This window comes from Clytia hemisphaerica, unplaced genomic scaffold (assembly GCF_902728285.1).
Source record: "Clytia hemisphaerica strain Z4C2 unplaced genomic scaffold, Clytia hemisphaerica genome assembly, whole genome shotgun sequence".
Lineage (NCBI taxonomy): Eukaryota > Metazoa > Cnidaria > Hydrozoa > Leptothecata > Clytiidae > Clytia > Clytia hemisphaerica.
Window position 1 is genome coordinate 126,603 of NW_027104052.1, and position 15,722 is coordinate 142,324.

Below are 15,722 nucleotides of genomic sequence, written 5' to 3' on the forward strand. Positions count from 1 at the left end.
AAGGTGCCCAGTAGTAAAACTTCAAGCTAATTCGCCGGAAGCTTTCTGGAAGACAGAATCAAGTAAAGCAGGGCCAAATTTGGAGCTTCTTGGATCAGTTGTTGACTATAAATGGTAAAAAACCGGTCAAAATCTTAAAAAAGTGGATTTTTGTCAAATTTTTGCATTTTTTTAGACTTTTTAGCTGAAAATCTTGCTGAAAAGACTCACTTTTGATTTTTTTTTGCTTGACCATGAAGCCCAATCCAATTCTTACGAGTTAGACCAAAAATGACGATTTGTAACTCAAACTGGGCATTACAGGAGTGCATAGTCCATGACCAATATACTCGTCATTGGCACTTAAAGAGTTAAATTCAGTGCAAATTCTATCGCATCACGTGATTGTATTATCTTATCTTACCTGAGTAGATCAAACTTCATCAACTTAGATAACCGTTAGGTTCAATTCTTTTAACTTCCGATTTCGGATCCGGTGATTTGGAACTCCAATCTGTATCTGAACAAGATGGTAGCTGAGCTATGCATTTATTTTTGACACCAGTGCGCTCAGAACTGACGCAAATACCCACAAACTTCCAATGTTGTTGCATAATAGAATCGATCCAACCCTCCAAAGATGACCCAATAGATTTTGAGTTTTTCGCAAATTCCACTACCCGCTCGCTCGTATCGTTCGCCTCGCGGTCAAACTCAACCACGTAATCTGACGCGTAAAGACCAGCAGGTGGACCATTATTTGTTGCGATCACGTCGTTCAAAACGCCTTCTTTACCGTCATAATAGCTTTGAGGAATGACTAAAAACTTTGTGAGACCAAGAGTGATATCATCGTTAAAGACAATTTTGACCGTCCAAGTCCCAGGGCGCAATGGTTTGTTGAATTTTGGTTTATGGAAACTGATGACCCAAGTTTTATCGACTTTCATCTGGTACATACCTGGAATGAAGGGTGAGACGTGTGAAAATATAATTATTTCTTTATAATATAGGTTACACGGTACACTAACGTACAAATAAGACGAACCACTACTGACAACAAAACATAATAGCCTTATCCCCCCGCTAGGCACCAAGTGATATTGCCAGAGGTACAAGGCTACAAAATATCATTTCAATATGAATATCATTTTGCGTGGCTTTTGCTTTGATCAGTAGCGTGGTGGGTCGACTAAAATTCGGGCATGGGGAGGCATTTTTAGAAGATTTAGATTTTGGATCCCTCTTTGAAGAGTAAATTTTTTTTTAAGTAACGCGAGCAAAGCAAGCACGGGTATTTTCTCTCTTTTTGGCCGAAAACTGCCATATCTAAGGTGTAAAAGAGCAAAGGGGCGCCGAGATTAGTAATTAGAGGCGTCTTTTTGCACCCTTTGTATTTCGGCGCCCCTTGAAAAAAACCTCCGTTGGGGAGGGGGGCTGCCACCACCCTACTGGCTTTGAACCCATGTAATTTGAATGAAAAAAGAAGTCAAGTAAACAAAACAGTATGCAATTATAGCTCATTATTCTATATTTGGCATACTGTATGGGTCACTATAACACAGCAAAATAGACATAGAAATGATAAGGCAATTGTAAAATCTTATTTCTTTTATTGACTTTTTTCACGTGTGTAGTTGAATTCGAATCCCGTATATTGAATGAAGAGTGAATGTTGTAATAAGTAAATTATGTTGAATGGTATGACAATGGTTGAGATAAGAATATTCAAAGTGGAATTTTTTTAATATTAAAAAAAGAGACAATGGTTAGTTAGTAGGAGGAAATTTGTTCGATTTTTTGAGGTAGCTCGACTGTTTTAATCAAAGCACTTGTTATACATTTTTGGAAAGCTAAGGGGTAGGGGAATCAAAAAATAACATAGGTTCCAATTTTTTGTTCGGACGCTTTGGTGTGTTTTTCGGACAAATATGTCCCAGGCAAAAATCATAGGGTTAAAATTTAATGAAAATTTGGCTTGAGAAAAAAGAGACCTGTTGTATATTTTTGGAAAGCTCTCAAAAAATTAAGATTAGATATATATTGCGAATATAGGTGATTTTTGTACTTAACTCAAGATATTGACCCTTAAAAAATAATAAACCATAATATATACGTTATATGTTATTTTGATTCTCCTAACACCCCTTACCTTTCCAAAAATGTATAACAAGTGCTTTGACTTAAACAGTCGAGCGATTTTACAAATTTCCCCCTACTAAGTTACAAAATGTCAAACAAAACTGTATACCTGGTGGTTCACGCAATTTTAATGTTTACATTTTATTATCATCATTATTATCCTCACTAAACAGGCACTGCAGGGTGTCCCGAAAAAAAAGTATCGAGTTCGAACATGATTCTGAGTAGAAGGTTGTTGCGCGTGTTTATAACATGTAAGAAAATATATGATAAAAATAAATTAACTTTCTTTACAATTTTCATGACGTTTAAGTTATTGAGAATTGTTTTTTGTAAAAGTTATTCCTAAAAAATGTCTCATGAGAATTAATATGACACAGATAGGAACTTTGATAAACATTGTAAATTTAGTGAAACACACACAAGAACTTTCTTTCTATAGAAGTGGTACGACGCTCGATATTTTTTTTCGGGACACCCTGTAGTTAACAGAGGGGACGTTTGTTACTTAATTATCTTAAAGTTAATTGATAGGACAGTACAAACCTGCTATGACATTCAGGGGGTCTTGCCATACTATGCGAACATGGAATTCAGGACCGTGCACCCATCTGTGGACCAATACAGGTTCGTCCCTTGGCCCTATAATGCCAGCAATGTTTCGAAATATTCGCTCCTTTTGATCCCAACTGGTGCCCACCTGTGCGTAGTGAATAAAATTTTTTAAAGGTTTTTAAAATTCGTTAAACATAAAATAGAATGAGTAGAACTTGCTACGTCAAAATTTGAATTTTATGGACACTTTTTTTGGACCACCCGGTATATAACTTCTTCTTCGATGGATTGTTCTACAGTAAAACCGTATCCTCTATTAGGGAGGTAAATATAAGGTGACAAAAATAATTAGCAAAGGAATAAGAAGACAGTTCAGGAATGTTGGACTTTAAATCCCTGTCTAAGAATCTGGACGAATGGAATAGAAGAAACTCGTTATCATGGAAGTCTGTGTCAAAAAGACGTGTGCAATGTTTTTCTTAATTTCAGTCATAACTTTCCAACCAGTTGTCGAATAATACGTGAATCCAAAAATATAAGGGTTGGTATCAAAGATTTTATTTTCATTGTGACTTTCAAAGTGAAATCTATGTACCCTTGATCTTGAGAAATTTGACATTGATAAAAAATATAAAATCTTTCAAAATATCCACGTAAATCCAAAGATTTTGGTCTGTGATATTTTCTCGTCATTATACATTATTATATTTTGACTTGAGCGTATTATTATTTCAAAGTATAAGCGCATTTTTCCACCGATACCAAACCTTTTATTATATGACAACTGGTTGGAAAATAATGATCAAAAATCAAAAAGCACCTTTTGGACACTGGCTTTAATTAATTTAGAATGAGAAGCCATTCGCGTTACATTACAGATCAAAAAGTTTCAATCCACCTTACTATCCCCTTCAGTTTTGTCAACAGAACGTTTTGGACGGATGTGTTGCTGAAGAAGAAATAAAAAAAGGTCCTACCGCCAGTGACTGCAGGCGATTGGCTGGTTCACTCATATTCCGATTCCTCATTTCCAAGAATCTGATTGGTTGAAAAAATGTTTCCACGGAAATGGTTTCTCTCAAAGTTCGTCCAGCGATCACTTTATATTCTTGTTGAGATAGCACGCCATGGAAAGTATCATTCGACATATAAAGTGTAGCTTGCTCGGGGCGCCAAATAGGAAAAAATTCGCAATCGTTGACTGTTTGTTCTTTAGAAGCAATCCGACTAAAGGATTGAAGCGCTGTTAGTATCATATCAAATTTGCTCCCGTTGTCATGACGACTGTGATACACATTTTCCCAGTATACATTACGTGCGATCAAAGGAGTTTCGGGTTTTCCGAAAAGCCATTCGTCCAGCAAGTTGATAATTTCTTGATTGACTATTGGCTCGAATTTCCGCGCGAAATGATTGATGGTCTGACTCTATAAAAACAAGATATCATTGTTTAAAAATGAAGAAAAAAAGGATCCGTAGCAGCTTCGTGGGCCTCAACCGCATGTGATTGGTTCGAAAGTAGATAGGATTTCAAGCCTTTCTTGAGAGGGGGCCTGGAAAGAAGTTTTTATGGCCAAAAAACCAACGTTGAAGGAAAGACTCCTAGCCCCAAGAACGTGTAAAAAATTAACGATTTTTTTATGCTACGGCCGCTCCAAAAACATCTATTTAAGACAAGAGAAAGAAAGAAGAAAAAGAGAGAGTCAAACCTGTAACCGAACAAGATCTTCAGGTTTGAAATCATTGGGTGAACAACCGCACCAGTCCACGATATGTTTATATTGACATCTACAGCCCAACTTTCTTTTCCAATTCGCCAACCTCATGTTCCCTTTAGCAAAGCTTGTGCAATAACGTGAATTACGTAACACCACGTGGAAAAAAGACTGGAAACGAATCAAAGAAGAAAAAGAAAGTTACGCAATATTACGTAATACAACGTGGAAAACATGATAACTGAAAAATATAAATGAAAATGCCACTTTTCTGCGGTAAAGCGTACGAAAGTGTAGGTGGTCAATCAAGAAATCTATGTACGCTTTGCAAATTTCTTTAATGCAATTTTTCAAATTTTTTAGTTTTTTCTGATCTTCTATTTGAAAAATAAAAAAACTTGCAAACTCTTTTCTTCCATTTGATAGCTAGAATTAGTCGATTTATTTGAATTTTCAAAATTTTCTTTCTTAGGGGAGGGGGTTCTATCAAAGCGCATGAGAGTGTACAAGGGGAGTCGAATTTTGCCTATTTGAGCGTACAGATTTTATGAAGGGACCTGTCAAGTCCATATGTACAGACGAGTTAAAAGAAATGTTAAGAAAATTCTCTAATGAAAAATGGGCTCTTCAAGAAAAAATTTGAATATGTGGTGGAGGGTATAGCATGTTTTGGAAATTTACCCTCCGGACATTGTAGATTTTGACTCCACCAGGAATATTCAAAATCACCCCTAATCAGAGCAAGTTTGCAAGGCAAATTTTTCAGATTTTTCATTACCCCCGGACAAAATATCCAATATATCCTCCATCCCCCATGTACAAAAATTTCCTGGAAGAGCCCAATGGTTCGTTAAATCTAAAATAGGAATAATGAAATGAATTTAAATCAAACGGTCACGTACTTCAGCGGGTAGCAAGGCATAACGGTACATGTGTTTCATTCCATTCACCAGTGTGTCATCAGAGTGAACTAAATAATCCACAAATTTTCGATTCAAACATATCCAATCAGAGCCTCCATCAAAATCGATATTCGAAGGTAAGTCTCGATCACCCAAGCGCCACATGTGTTCATCACATTCGTAAAATATTCTCGATAACCCTTGCTTCTTTACAAACCTGAAAAAAAATCAAGACAACATTAACTGGGGTTATGACTGAGCGACCATAACATTCATTAGCTCCAGAATATAAATAAGTCGTACTTTTACTTTTGACCAGAAAAAGTTGCGGTTTGAAGCTGTTATTAGCGAGTACCTCACCAAAAACCTGGATTTTTCATCCAGTCTCTTGGAGAGTTACAATACACGGGTTTCGAATTAAACCTGGCGCGAGAGAAAAAATCAAGTAAATAAAAGGAGCGATAAGGGGAAATGCCTTATAAAAGGTTGATAGATTTCCTTTCTTCTCTTTTGAAAGCCAGGTGTTCATTCAAAAGATGTTTTTCTATTTCAAATTAGATAAAAGAAATATGATTAAACGATTGACTTTTTATTTTAATGTTTTTTGTTTTCATAATGACCCATAAAGTCTGTCAAAATGGAAAAATGAGCTAAAATTGCTTGATACACGGCCAATTTTCGTTCTGTTTACTTGATATTTTTCGTGCAAATTTACATGGGATCAAAGCTAAAGCTAAGCAAAAATTTAATTCGAAACCCGTGTATTTGATGAATTTCTGAAAAAAGAAGCCTTGATTGCGTAGAAAAAACGCGCGGGTGACGTTAAAATAAAGTAACTCCCGGCTTATGAAGGTGACCCAGAATGATGGTATTTAGAACTAGAGATAGAACTATATATATTTTTGATATACGTAAGTCAAGATGACGTCATATTTTCTAACGAGAGCACCCGGAATTTTTTATATAGTCTAATTAGTCGAAAATCGAAAAAAACGTCTGAATATGTTTGCTGATATTCTGATATGTTGGTTTCTCACTCCAATCACTTCTCTTGTTATTTGGATTTTAAGTATTTTTCTTTTTTTTTCAAAATGGCGACCTCGTCAAATGCTTCTAGTCTATTTCACTGGAAATTATCAAAAAGCTGTAAAGTTGTAAAGTCAACGTGTACTTCGGAGAAACAAACGAAGCGTTATTTAAGCGCATCTAAATTAAATGGTAAACATAATACACCTTTTCGACCGTAGTCAAGCGGGCATTATTTTGTCCGCGTTTTCCCACTAAAACCGTCCCAATCCTTTTTTGACGCATTTTTCTATTGTCTATTATTGCCAAAAAAGGACTGGGACGGTTTTAGTGGGATAAAGCGGACAAAAAAAAGCCCGCGCGACTACGGTCAAAAAAGTGTATTCTTTGAAATGAAAAACAAAACATTGCTATACCTTTCAGTTTTGCCACCGTGAGGCTTCAAGAAATTCTCATCACGATGCGAGCGCAAGAAAGCGGAGAGCTTCTCATTGTGTCTGAAAAAAAAGAAAGTGGTTGAATGATTAAAGATTTTGTTTTTTGCTTACTTCAATCAATTTTTATTTGCAAGCATTTTATATTGAATTGACACAGATGTGGAGCAGATTGGTCAAAAAAGGAAAAGAAAAACATTTTTTGTTTATATCAGTACAATATAACAATAAGCAAACACTGTCGTCCTGATATAAAACATGTGCCTGATATGAAACGGGAACACTTATATAAAAATGAAACCTTTAAAGTCCATTCTTAAGTGTGAGCTCTCTTTGTTATCGATTGGAAACCGTTATCAAGGAATTTATTTATCCGCCCAATCAAATTCCCGCTAACTGGAAATTCATTCCCCTATCTGTTTTATTTCAGGCCTTAAACCCAGTTTTTTGCTTTTTCGATATCGTTTTTTGGCCCCTTTTTTTCAACCATCCGCCAAATTAAATTCCCTCTGAAAAAACTTTTTCGGCCATCCGTCAAAATCCGCCTGAATGTCTAATTATGCTGCCATTGTTTCCGCATGTTGAAACAAAGAGTTCATTTTGTAAGCGAACGGATTCCAAAAAAATATGGTACTAAATTCTGTTTGATGTTACTGTTGGAAGGGAGAGTCCGAATGTTTTGTAACGTGCATCTAATGCGGTACGGTACTTCTAGTTAAAAAATGACAAGTATGAATTATAAAGATACTCTCTTTTGATAATAGCAATGAGACATCTTTTTTGCTGACAAAGCAAAATATCAAAAATAATGAAAATCAAACGACACGAAAAGTGAAGAAAGCTGTTATGTAAGGAAATGGCAAGACGTTAAATAACATCCTTTTAACCAAAATGATGACAATAAAAATATAAAATGCTGACTCAACAAGAATTCTCTTACTGCACAGGATAATCAGCTGCACTAATGTTTAAAAAGAAATCCCATTTCCAATCCGCCATTCGTAATACGTCCGCCATCATCCGTAACAACATTTGTAACAAACTTGCACCGCCCCAAATTGTCGCCATCCGCCAGGGCGCCACAGCCACATTATCGAATCTTTTCACAAACGTTTTTAGTTCCTCATATAAATAATCTGATCTCTGAAACGATACACGTTAGCAGTGGATTTATTGAAATTGCAGTCTCCGCAAAAAGAGCCGTGAGAAGTTTTTTTATAAGAACAAACTATATAAGAACATAAGGCTTCGAGGCCCAAAAATTTAAGAACATTCTAAGAACATTCTAAGGCTTTGGAGACTTAAAAACATGCATTTTCTTAAGAAATTACATCAAAATGCTCAAAAAATGCTGAAAATAAGAACATTTTAAGAACATTTTCAGGCTTCAAATCCAAAAAACTAAGAACATCCGAAGGCTTCGAAAATTTTTGATGTTCTTATAAAAAAAAAACGTGTATATTAAATGGTCTGGTCTCAAACATTCTAGTAATATTGAACAAAATACGAACATGATAATATGATCAAAAGATGAAATCCCATTTCAAGACCTTTAGCATGGTACTGTTGAAGCGTTGTCAAGCTGGCAGAAGGGAAAATATCTTAAAAGTTCAGAAAATATAAATAGCAATCCATTAAGAAAACGTCAAAAGTCAAGTGACCAAAATCACATTTAAGGGACAGAAATAAAAAAAATAAATAAAAAACAGTCTTACCGAGTCAACATGAATATAAAAGTAATGATTTTTATGATAAAGGGCTTTGAAAAGGCGTTTAACTTGTCTGAAGGCACGCCCGTGAACGACCATGGCGTATAATATCCGAATGGGCGGACCATAACCCATTTTGCTTTGAATGGAATGTGCTGGTCTTTTTCCAGCAGGTACCTGACACATCCTGGTGATGTTTTTCCAGAAAAGTGTTTTCTCTTGTGCAGCACAAATTGTTTGATACAGTTCATTTTTACATTGTTCACTTTTGACACGTGAAAGTGCTGATTTTGCATCTTTGTGTTTTACATCACATCTCACTGGTTCTGTTGTCATTGTCATCAACTGGACAAAATAATACAGAGAGAAGTTAATTTAAATTTTTGTTAAATGGGCTCTTCCAGAAAAAAATTGTTTAATGTTTAAAGAGCCTCCTTAAAATAGCAGAAATTTGCCTTTGAATGGCTGAAGAATGTTGTTGTCTAAGCTCAATGGAAGACTGTTGGCAAAAAGTCAAAACTGGTTCTCTTCTTTTGACTGACTGACGTGAAATTACTTCTTTCTATCTTTTACAAAAGAAAGATTTTAATTGTCAACTTTCTGGCTATTTTACTTTTGTGATGACAATTTCGGTAATTTTTAATACAATGCATGAAAATCAGCAGCAAAGGTGTGCAAGAGTAATCCTTATTCAACTGACGGTGAATTGGGTTTTTCCAGAAAAAAAACATATACCCCTGTTGAGGAGTCCATTTCCGTTCCAAGGGGATGTTCCTACTAAAATTCAGAATTCCAGAGGGGTTTAAACCTGAAATTGCCTGGAATTTCAGGGGGTTACAGCATTTTGAATAACTCCAGTTTGACTGGTGGTATAAACATGAAATTTGGACCCAAGTTGCACATCACTAAAAGATTCATTTTTGCATAATTTTTTTTTCAAATCTTGCTGATGTCAGTAGAAATCAGCAAAATAAGAAATTTTGCAATAAAGTGCAATATATTTGGCTTAGAGATACTTACAAAACAACAAAACCTTTTTTAATTTTGTTCTTAAAGGGATTATCAGATGAAATTTCTAAAAATAAGTCTTTACACAGTCTTTACGTTGAATTTCTATTGTTTTCAAGTAAAAATTTGAAAATTCAAAATCAAGGCCAAACATCAAAAATCATCTGATAATCCCTTTAAGAACAAAATTCCAAAAAGCTTTTGTTGTTTTGTAAGTACTTCTTCTTTTTTTTTGAATTATAATTTTTTTTTATGTTCTAACGAGTATTTTATTTCTTTATATTAATGTTTTGTTGGCGTTATAATCTTTTTCAAGATATTCCCATTTGAATTGAACCATTCCTGATGATTGACACAAAAAAGAGACATATCATAAAAGATGTGCACATAGAAAGGTATAATCAACGTATTTCTGAGCTCTCTTTTTTAAGCAATTGAAATAAAACAATGAAATTGAAGTTGTATTGTTCGATTGGTTCGACAGGTTCGATTGATCGGGTCTGCTTTGATTGATGGTTTAATTGATTGCCAATTAGGTTTCATTGATCTTTGAATATGATCGCTAAGTTTGATTGCAATTGAATTTGCCCACTTATTTAGAGCTTTAGACTGGGCGACCGCCAATACACTATCAGAAAAAAAGATAAAAGCAAGTACTGTACGAGAGGAATAAAGCAAGCAAATACAATTGAATTGATCAAACATAGTTAATACACACAGTATAGACTTAGACTTGTATATCAAGATTACAGGATTTCGAGTACAGGCTGATTTTACTTTCGTTTTCAATTGTTTCATTTTCGATTTCAAGCCAAAATCTTAGCAACGGGGTGCTCACCCATTGTTACAGGGGTTTGTGCAAAAACCAAACATAGAATTTTTTCCAAATCCCCGATTTCAATTAACGCAAATGAAAAATGAAACTTTTCTATGTTTCACTTTTTTGCACCAATTCTTCAAAATGAAAATATTCAAGATTTTAAATTCTTCTTTTATTCAATGATTTTTTACGGCACTTTGTTAATAATCTAACTCTCGCATCAAATTCTCGCTTTCTTCAGTAAATTGAAGATGAGAAAAAACCTAAGCCTTAGGATCACAAATTGAAACAAATATATGAAGAGGGGGATTTTACAGCCGCTCGTTGTCCAGGGCACTGAGAGGCCACGGGTGCCAAAAAGAAGGGCCGTTTGAAATGTGGCAACCTCATTGGTGGAAATTTGATAAACAACTGCAAAGGAGTGCCTGGAAGCTATCAGTAGAAGAGATCAACTTTCGTTTTTGTTGCAGATTTCAATATAAACTTCTCATACAAGGATTACTTGTTAATGTGTTGTGTCAACTTGTCAGCATTGTATTGTTGTAAAGGGAAAGATAAAAGAGGTAAGACTAGCCTAGTTTCTAATCCTGATATAGGAGTTTAAGTTTAGACTGACACAAATACAATGCGGCTGGAACTTCGATATTTGAGGATTACAATTTTACCAGCTTTTTAGCAATTTTTGCCTCCCTAACCCAAATCCCGGAACCTCTTTAGTTTAAGGAAAATCGAAACTAGAGTTTTTCAGGGTTCCGAAAAAAAGGAATGCCAAAATTTTTTCATCTTCATAAAATCGATTCTCATAACAAAATTTAAACAAGAATTGCTATTTCAAAGTTGGTAATCATATACTCAGACAAAACATTGGTATCCCGATGGGAATAGATCCAGCTCTATTTTGGGCTAACCTTTTTCTTTATTATTACGAATCTAAATAATGTACAAAATTTGATATCTACTAGTTCTCCGAGAGCATACAATTTTCATTCAGTTGGTAGATTTATTGATGACCTTTTGCGCTATTAATGATAGAGATGATTTTTTCTCATGTTATAATGATATCTATCCAGAAGAGCTACAGTTGAAAGTTGAACATCATGGAACACATGCAACGTTTTTGGATCTTGATATAAGCATTGAAAATAACATCTTTCGCTACAAATTGTTTGACAAGAGAGACGCCTTTCCCTTTTTCATTGTGAGAATGCCATGCATAAAGATAGTAGTTTACCATCAATCATCTTTTACAGTTCTATATATTCTGAGGTCCTACACATTGCTAAATGCACTCTTCTTTTTGAAGATGTTCTGCCCAGAATTTCAGAACTTTTCAAACGCATGCTCAATCAGGGAGCTGAAAGATCTTTCTTAGGAAAACAAATTGTAAAGTGTTTTGATAGATTTCCAGAGGCTTTTATGAAATTTGGAGAATCTTTAAATGATTTTTTAGCGCAACTGCATTTTTGAAAAATTGAAACATCTTTATATTATGTATTGTATGTTAGTTTTCTCAGTCATTTTATTTTTCGTTCTTTCCCGTGCGGACCGCTGCACGGCATTTCGGACTTTAGGTGTCGAACCGGGTTCTGGGCCTACTTTTTGAAAATTTGTGCTTTTTGATACTTGTCTTTTGTTGTTTGTCTTTTGTTGTTTGTCTTGTTCTTGTCTCTTTGAACTTGTTCATTTTGTCTATTGTTTAACCCTTTTTTTGTTTCTTTGTATTTTAGTGTGAGTTTTTGTTTATCTATGTTTGTTAGTTTGTTTGGACTGCGGGTCAGTTCAGAGTTATGGAGTCTGGGGGAGGCTGAGTGTTGAACATCCTTAAAACATGTTTAAAGCAGCTGCGCCTGTCGCAAGTTGGGGACTCCAGATTGCATTTGTTGGGTTTTTTTGAGTGGTTATTGGTGTTTGTGTTTATGTGATTGCTGTTTTGTTTTTCTGCTTGGCTTTTTAAACTTTATGTCTATTGGTTTGTTGGTTCTTTTTCACATAAAATTCTCATTTCTTGACAGAATGTTTGATTGGTTTTATTTATATTTAGAAAAATTAAAAAAAAAAAATGCATAAAAAATGTATAATTATGAAAATATTATTCCCTTTTTATGTTTCATCTTTATTTTATTTAGTATTTTTAACACTTTCTCTCCTTGACAGTTAGTCACACTAGCAACCGGCCAAAATGTGTATCAAAGATTAATTCTGCGAAAGCGCTATATCGTTTACTTGACTCTCAACCAAAAAAATGCGCCGCAAAACTTCTAAAGGGATTCATGAAAAAATAACCCGGCGCTTTTTAATGAAAATAACATTTTCAAAAACTTTGAGAAATTGCCTAAAATTTGAGCCATAGATGAAAAAATTTGAGCCAAGCCAACCTTGAAAACTAATTTGAAGAGCAACTTCCCAAGAAAAAGATCTACGGGGGAGGTGGAACCCACCTAAATCCGCGCACCGCGGCTTTTTCCCGGAAATTTTACCGGACTTCAAACAATGACCCATTTATATAGATGTGCGGAATTATTTTTACTTTAGCGTATAAACAAGGCCTTAAAAATCGAAGTGCTGTCTCGGGAATTGAATGACAAAATTTGGTTGGTTGAAATTTGGCTGCTGCACGTTCGCAATCGGTAACTTTGTCTCATTTTAAGTTTTCAAGTTTTAATTGATTTTGATTGTCTTGGGATCTTGAACTTGATTCAAGTAACTCTCATCCTTGTTGTTGAAATACATCCTGTAGATGACTGATGTTGTTTTTTCTGAAAGCTTAATTTCCTAGTGTGACTAACTGCTTGAGGTCAGATCTCTGATCTTCACCATATATATTTATAATTTGCCAACAGTTTCTCCATCTTATTTGCTTATCATGAACATTTCCAACACGAGTTTTCTAACTACTTTTTCAAACCTGATGTATGATGGCTCTAAATTCAAGTTAAAGCATCCTCGATATGATTAAAAAAGAATGAACGAAAAATTTAAACCCTGAAGCTCACAATATCTCGACAAACCTGTATACTTTTTTTTGGCTTTTTTTTCTATTCCCAGGAGAATAATTTACCGTCAGCCGAATAAGGATTGTTTTTTACCTTCGCGGGTGAGTTTATGTCTTATGTTATGGTTTTTTGAAGTGCTTGTTCTAAGAGATGGGCGAAATTGATTACAGTATTTCTAGTTTTCAAAAGAAGCAAATTTAATCTTTCTTCTACAAGATTACACTTTAATATAATGCCAATTATGCATGTAAGTTTTATATTAATACTTTCTTTTTTCATATGTTTTGCATACTTTCTAAGAGAATTTCACCACGGCAATTCGGCCACCATAATTTTTGCATACAATTCAATATGGCGGATGGAAAGGCGAAAAGGTCTATTCAAGATGGCGGATGGAAAGGCGCAAAGGTCTATGGAAGATAATTTTAAGAGTTTTTTATGAGGAAATGTGTGGAATAGACCATGCATAATTTTTAAAATATGCATGATATAGCAATTATGCATGGCTGTATCATTGTTTTTATGCTGGAGTACATAATCATTCAACATGGCTGCCTCTTTAACCTTTCCAGCGCGCTGTTTTTTATATTTCCACGCTGTCTGCGCGCAACTTTTTTTGAGAAAACGCGGGGTTTGGGAAATTTGCCATAACTCAAGAACTAGAAATCTTTTGGCAAAAAGTAAACTATCCCTGAAAAGCTAATTAAGTTTTGCAGCTTTTAGGTTGGGTACAAGTTCAATTAAAGTATTCTAACTTAAATGGTAGCTTTACATACACCAATGCTTTTTTCCTCATTTTTCGACAATGTCACTTTTTTGGCATTTTTCACTTTCTATGCAAAAAAAGTGGGGGAAATTTAATTATAAAATCTTTCTTTACTATTTTATCAATATATACTTACTCATGAAGCCATATACCAAAAATTAGCATCCAAAAACAATTCTACTGGTCACAAGGGCTTTTCAAACATTGTTTACTTTTCTCCAAAATCAGTGTATTTCCGTCTGCCATCTTGAATCAGTGTTTTTATTTGAAAAGTGCTGACTCACACCGTGATCATAACATTACATCATTATATATCAACGGAAAGCTTAGACTCTCTACTTTCTTTTTCTTTATTTTTCAACGATCAGAAAGCAAGCCAATTAAAGATATTGCGCGAGAAAGACATGCCTATCAAATTGCGTATATGTACGGCATTCGGAACGTCTCAAGGACGTATATGTACGGCATTCGGGTCCAAAAGGTTAAAAAAAGGTCTATTTATCGATGTTGATGGCTTGTTGATTCTTTGTTTAAAGAAAAAAGATATCAGGGTATAGCTTTTTCTAATAATCCTGAATATAAATCGAAGTTCCAGCTGCACACTGACATAATCACAGTATGTTAGCCTCCACTGATGCAAGTTACCAATAACACGGTACAATGTATCTGAATCTACAAAACAAAATAATGCTGCAATTTATGCTTAACTGAAAAAGTGAATATAATCACCTCCAAGCATGAACTCGTTAACACAAAATCTGAATTAATTTCAAAATGCCGACACGTGAACAAATTCTTATTGGAAAATTACAAAACAGTCCCTCCAGATGGGTGATAACTTTCACCACGTTCCTTTATTGTATTTTATTTATCAAAATCAACATTTTATTATTTAAACCAATTTCCCTAGACACAATTTATATACATACTTTTTAACCAATTAACTCATTTTATTACTATTTATCACTTTTACAACCTGTCAATTAATCATCCTTTTATATGTTTTTAGAGCAGAAATTTGTTCAAAATTTTTTATTCATCACACATCTGATGATCGTCTATAAGGCGTGAAACAAGCTGTAATGTTGTTTTGATTTTTGAAGAAATATACATTTTAAATTAAACAAAATAATGCTTACATTAATGTGGTCATTCTTGTTTGAATAATTGTTATCAATGTTCTCCTTTGTCAGTGCATTTGGCAAATATGTTTCGTCATAAATAAAATCTGTTTCGTGTATCTTAGTATGATCTCTTCTTGCACGCTCCTCAAAATTATCTTGTGATGTTATAAATGAAACAGTTATAATTTGAACAATAACTATCAAAATTGTTATCAATAAGATTGTTTTTACAACACCAAATTTTGTTTTCGTGGCTGCCATTTCTGATTCTCATTTGATTCTTCATCTCATTCAGTCGCGGGCTCTCGGTCGGGTTCAACGTTCAGGTAAATCTCATATAATGTTCCTAGCGCAGCATACATGTCTACAGAATAAAAATCCAGTGTTTCCAGGTTGAGGCCGACTGTTTCCATCTTTTTTTCGACGTGGTAGTTTGTTTACATTTCGCAAATGAAAGTGAAAGTCAAATTTGATATTGATAATGGCGGGAGGGTGTCAAAAGGCTGCAAGTATTTTGGTGATTAAAGAGATTTGAAAAAAAAAAGAAGC

The 15,722-nt window shown here is 34.5% G+C and overlaps 1 protein-coding gene across 1 annotated transcript; it reads right to left on the reverse strand.

The window, feature by feature from the left end:
• Positions 1-225: 225 nt before the first annotated feature.
• On the reverse strand, positions 226-15,509 carry LOC136811941 (xylosyltransferase 2-like). The gene is made up of 9 exons (XM_067068550.1): positions 15,189-15,509; positions 8,469-8,807; positions 7,694-7,896; positions 6,736-6,816; positions 5,294-5,510; positions 4,386-4,562; positions 3,654-4,103; positions 2,668-2,821; positions 226-940 (listed from the first exon to the last, which is right to left on the reverse strand). The coding sequence occupies exons 1-9, from the start codon at positions 15,432-15,434 to the stop codon at positions 423-425; spliced, it is 2,385 nt and encodes a 794-aa protein (XP_066924651.1). The 5' UTR covers positions 15,435-15,509; the 3' UTR covers positions 226-422.
• Between the last annotated feature and the right edge of the window lie 213 nt (positions 15,510-15,722).

Bases quoted from the DNA above. Each gene is read 5' to 3' on its own strand.
- LOC136811941 (XM_067068550.1), bottom strand. From the start codon at position 15,434: ATGGCAGCCACGAAAACAAAATTTGGTGTTGTAAAAACAATCTTATTG. The intron at 7,897-8,468 runs GTAAGACTGTTT...GTATCGTTTCAG, and splicing joins TTTATATTCATGTTGACTCG to AGATCAGATTATTTATATGA. The intron at 4,104-4,385 runs GTTTGACTCTCT...TTGTTTTTATAG, and splicing joins AAGATCTTGTTCGGTTACAG to AGTCAGACCATCAATCATTT.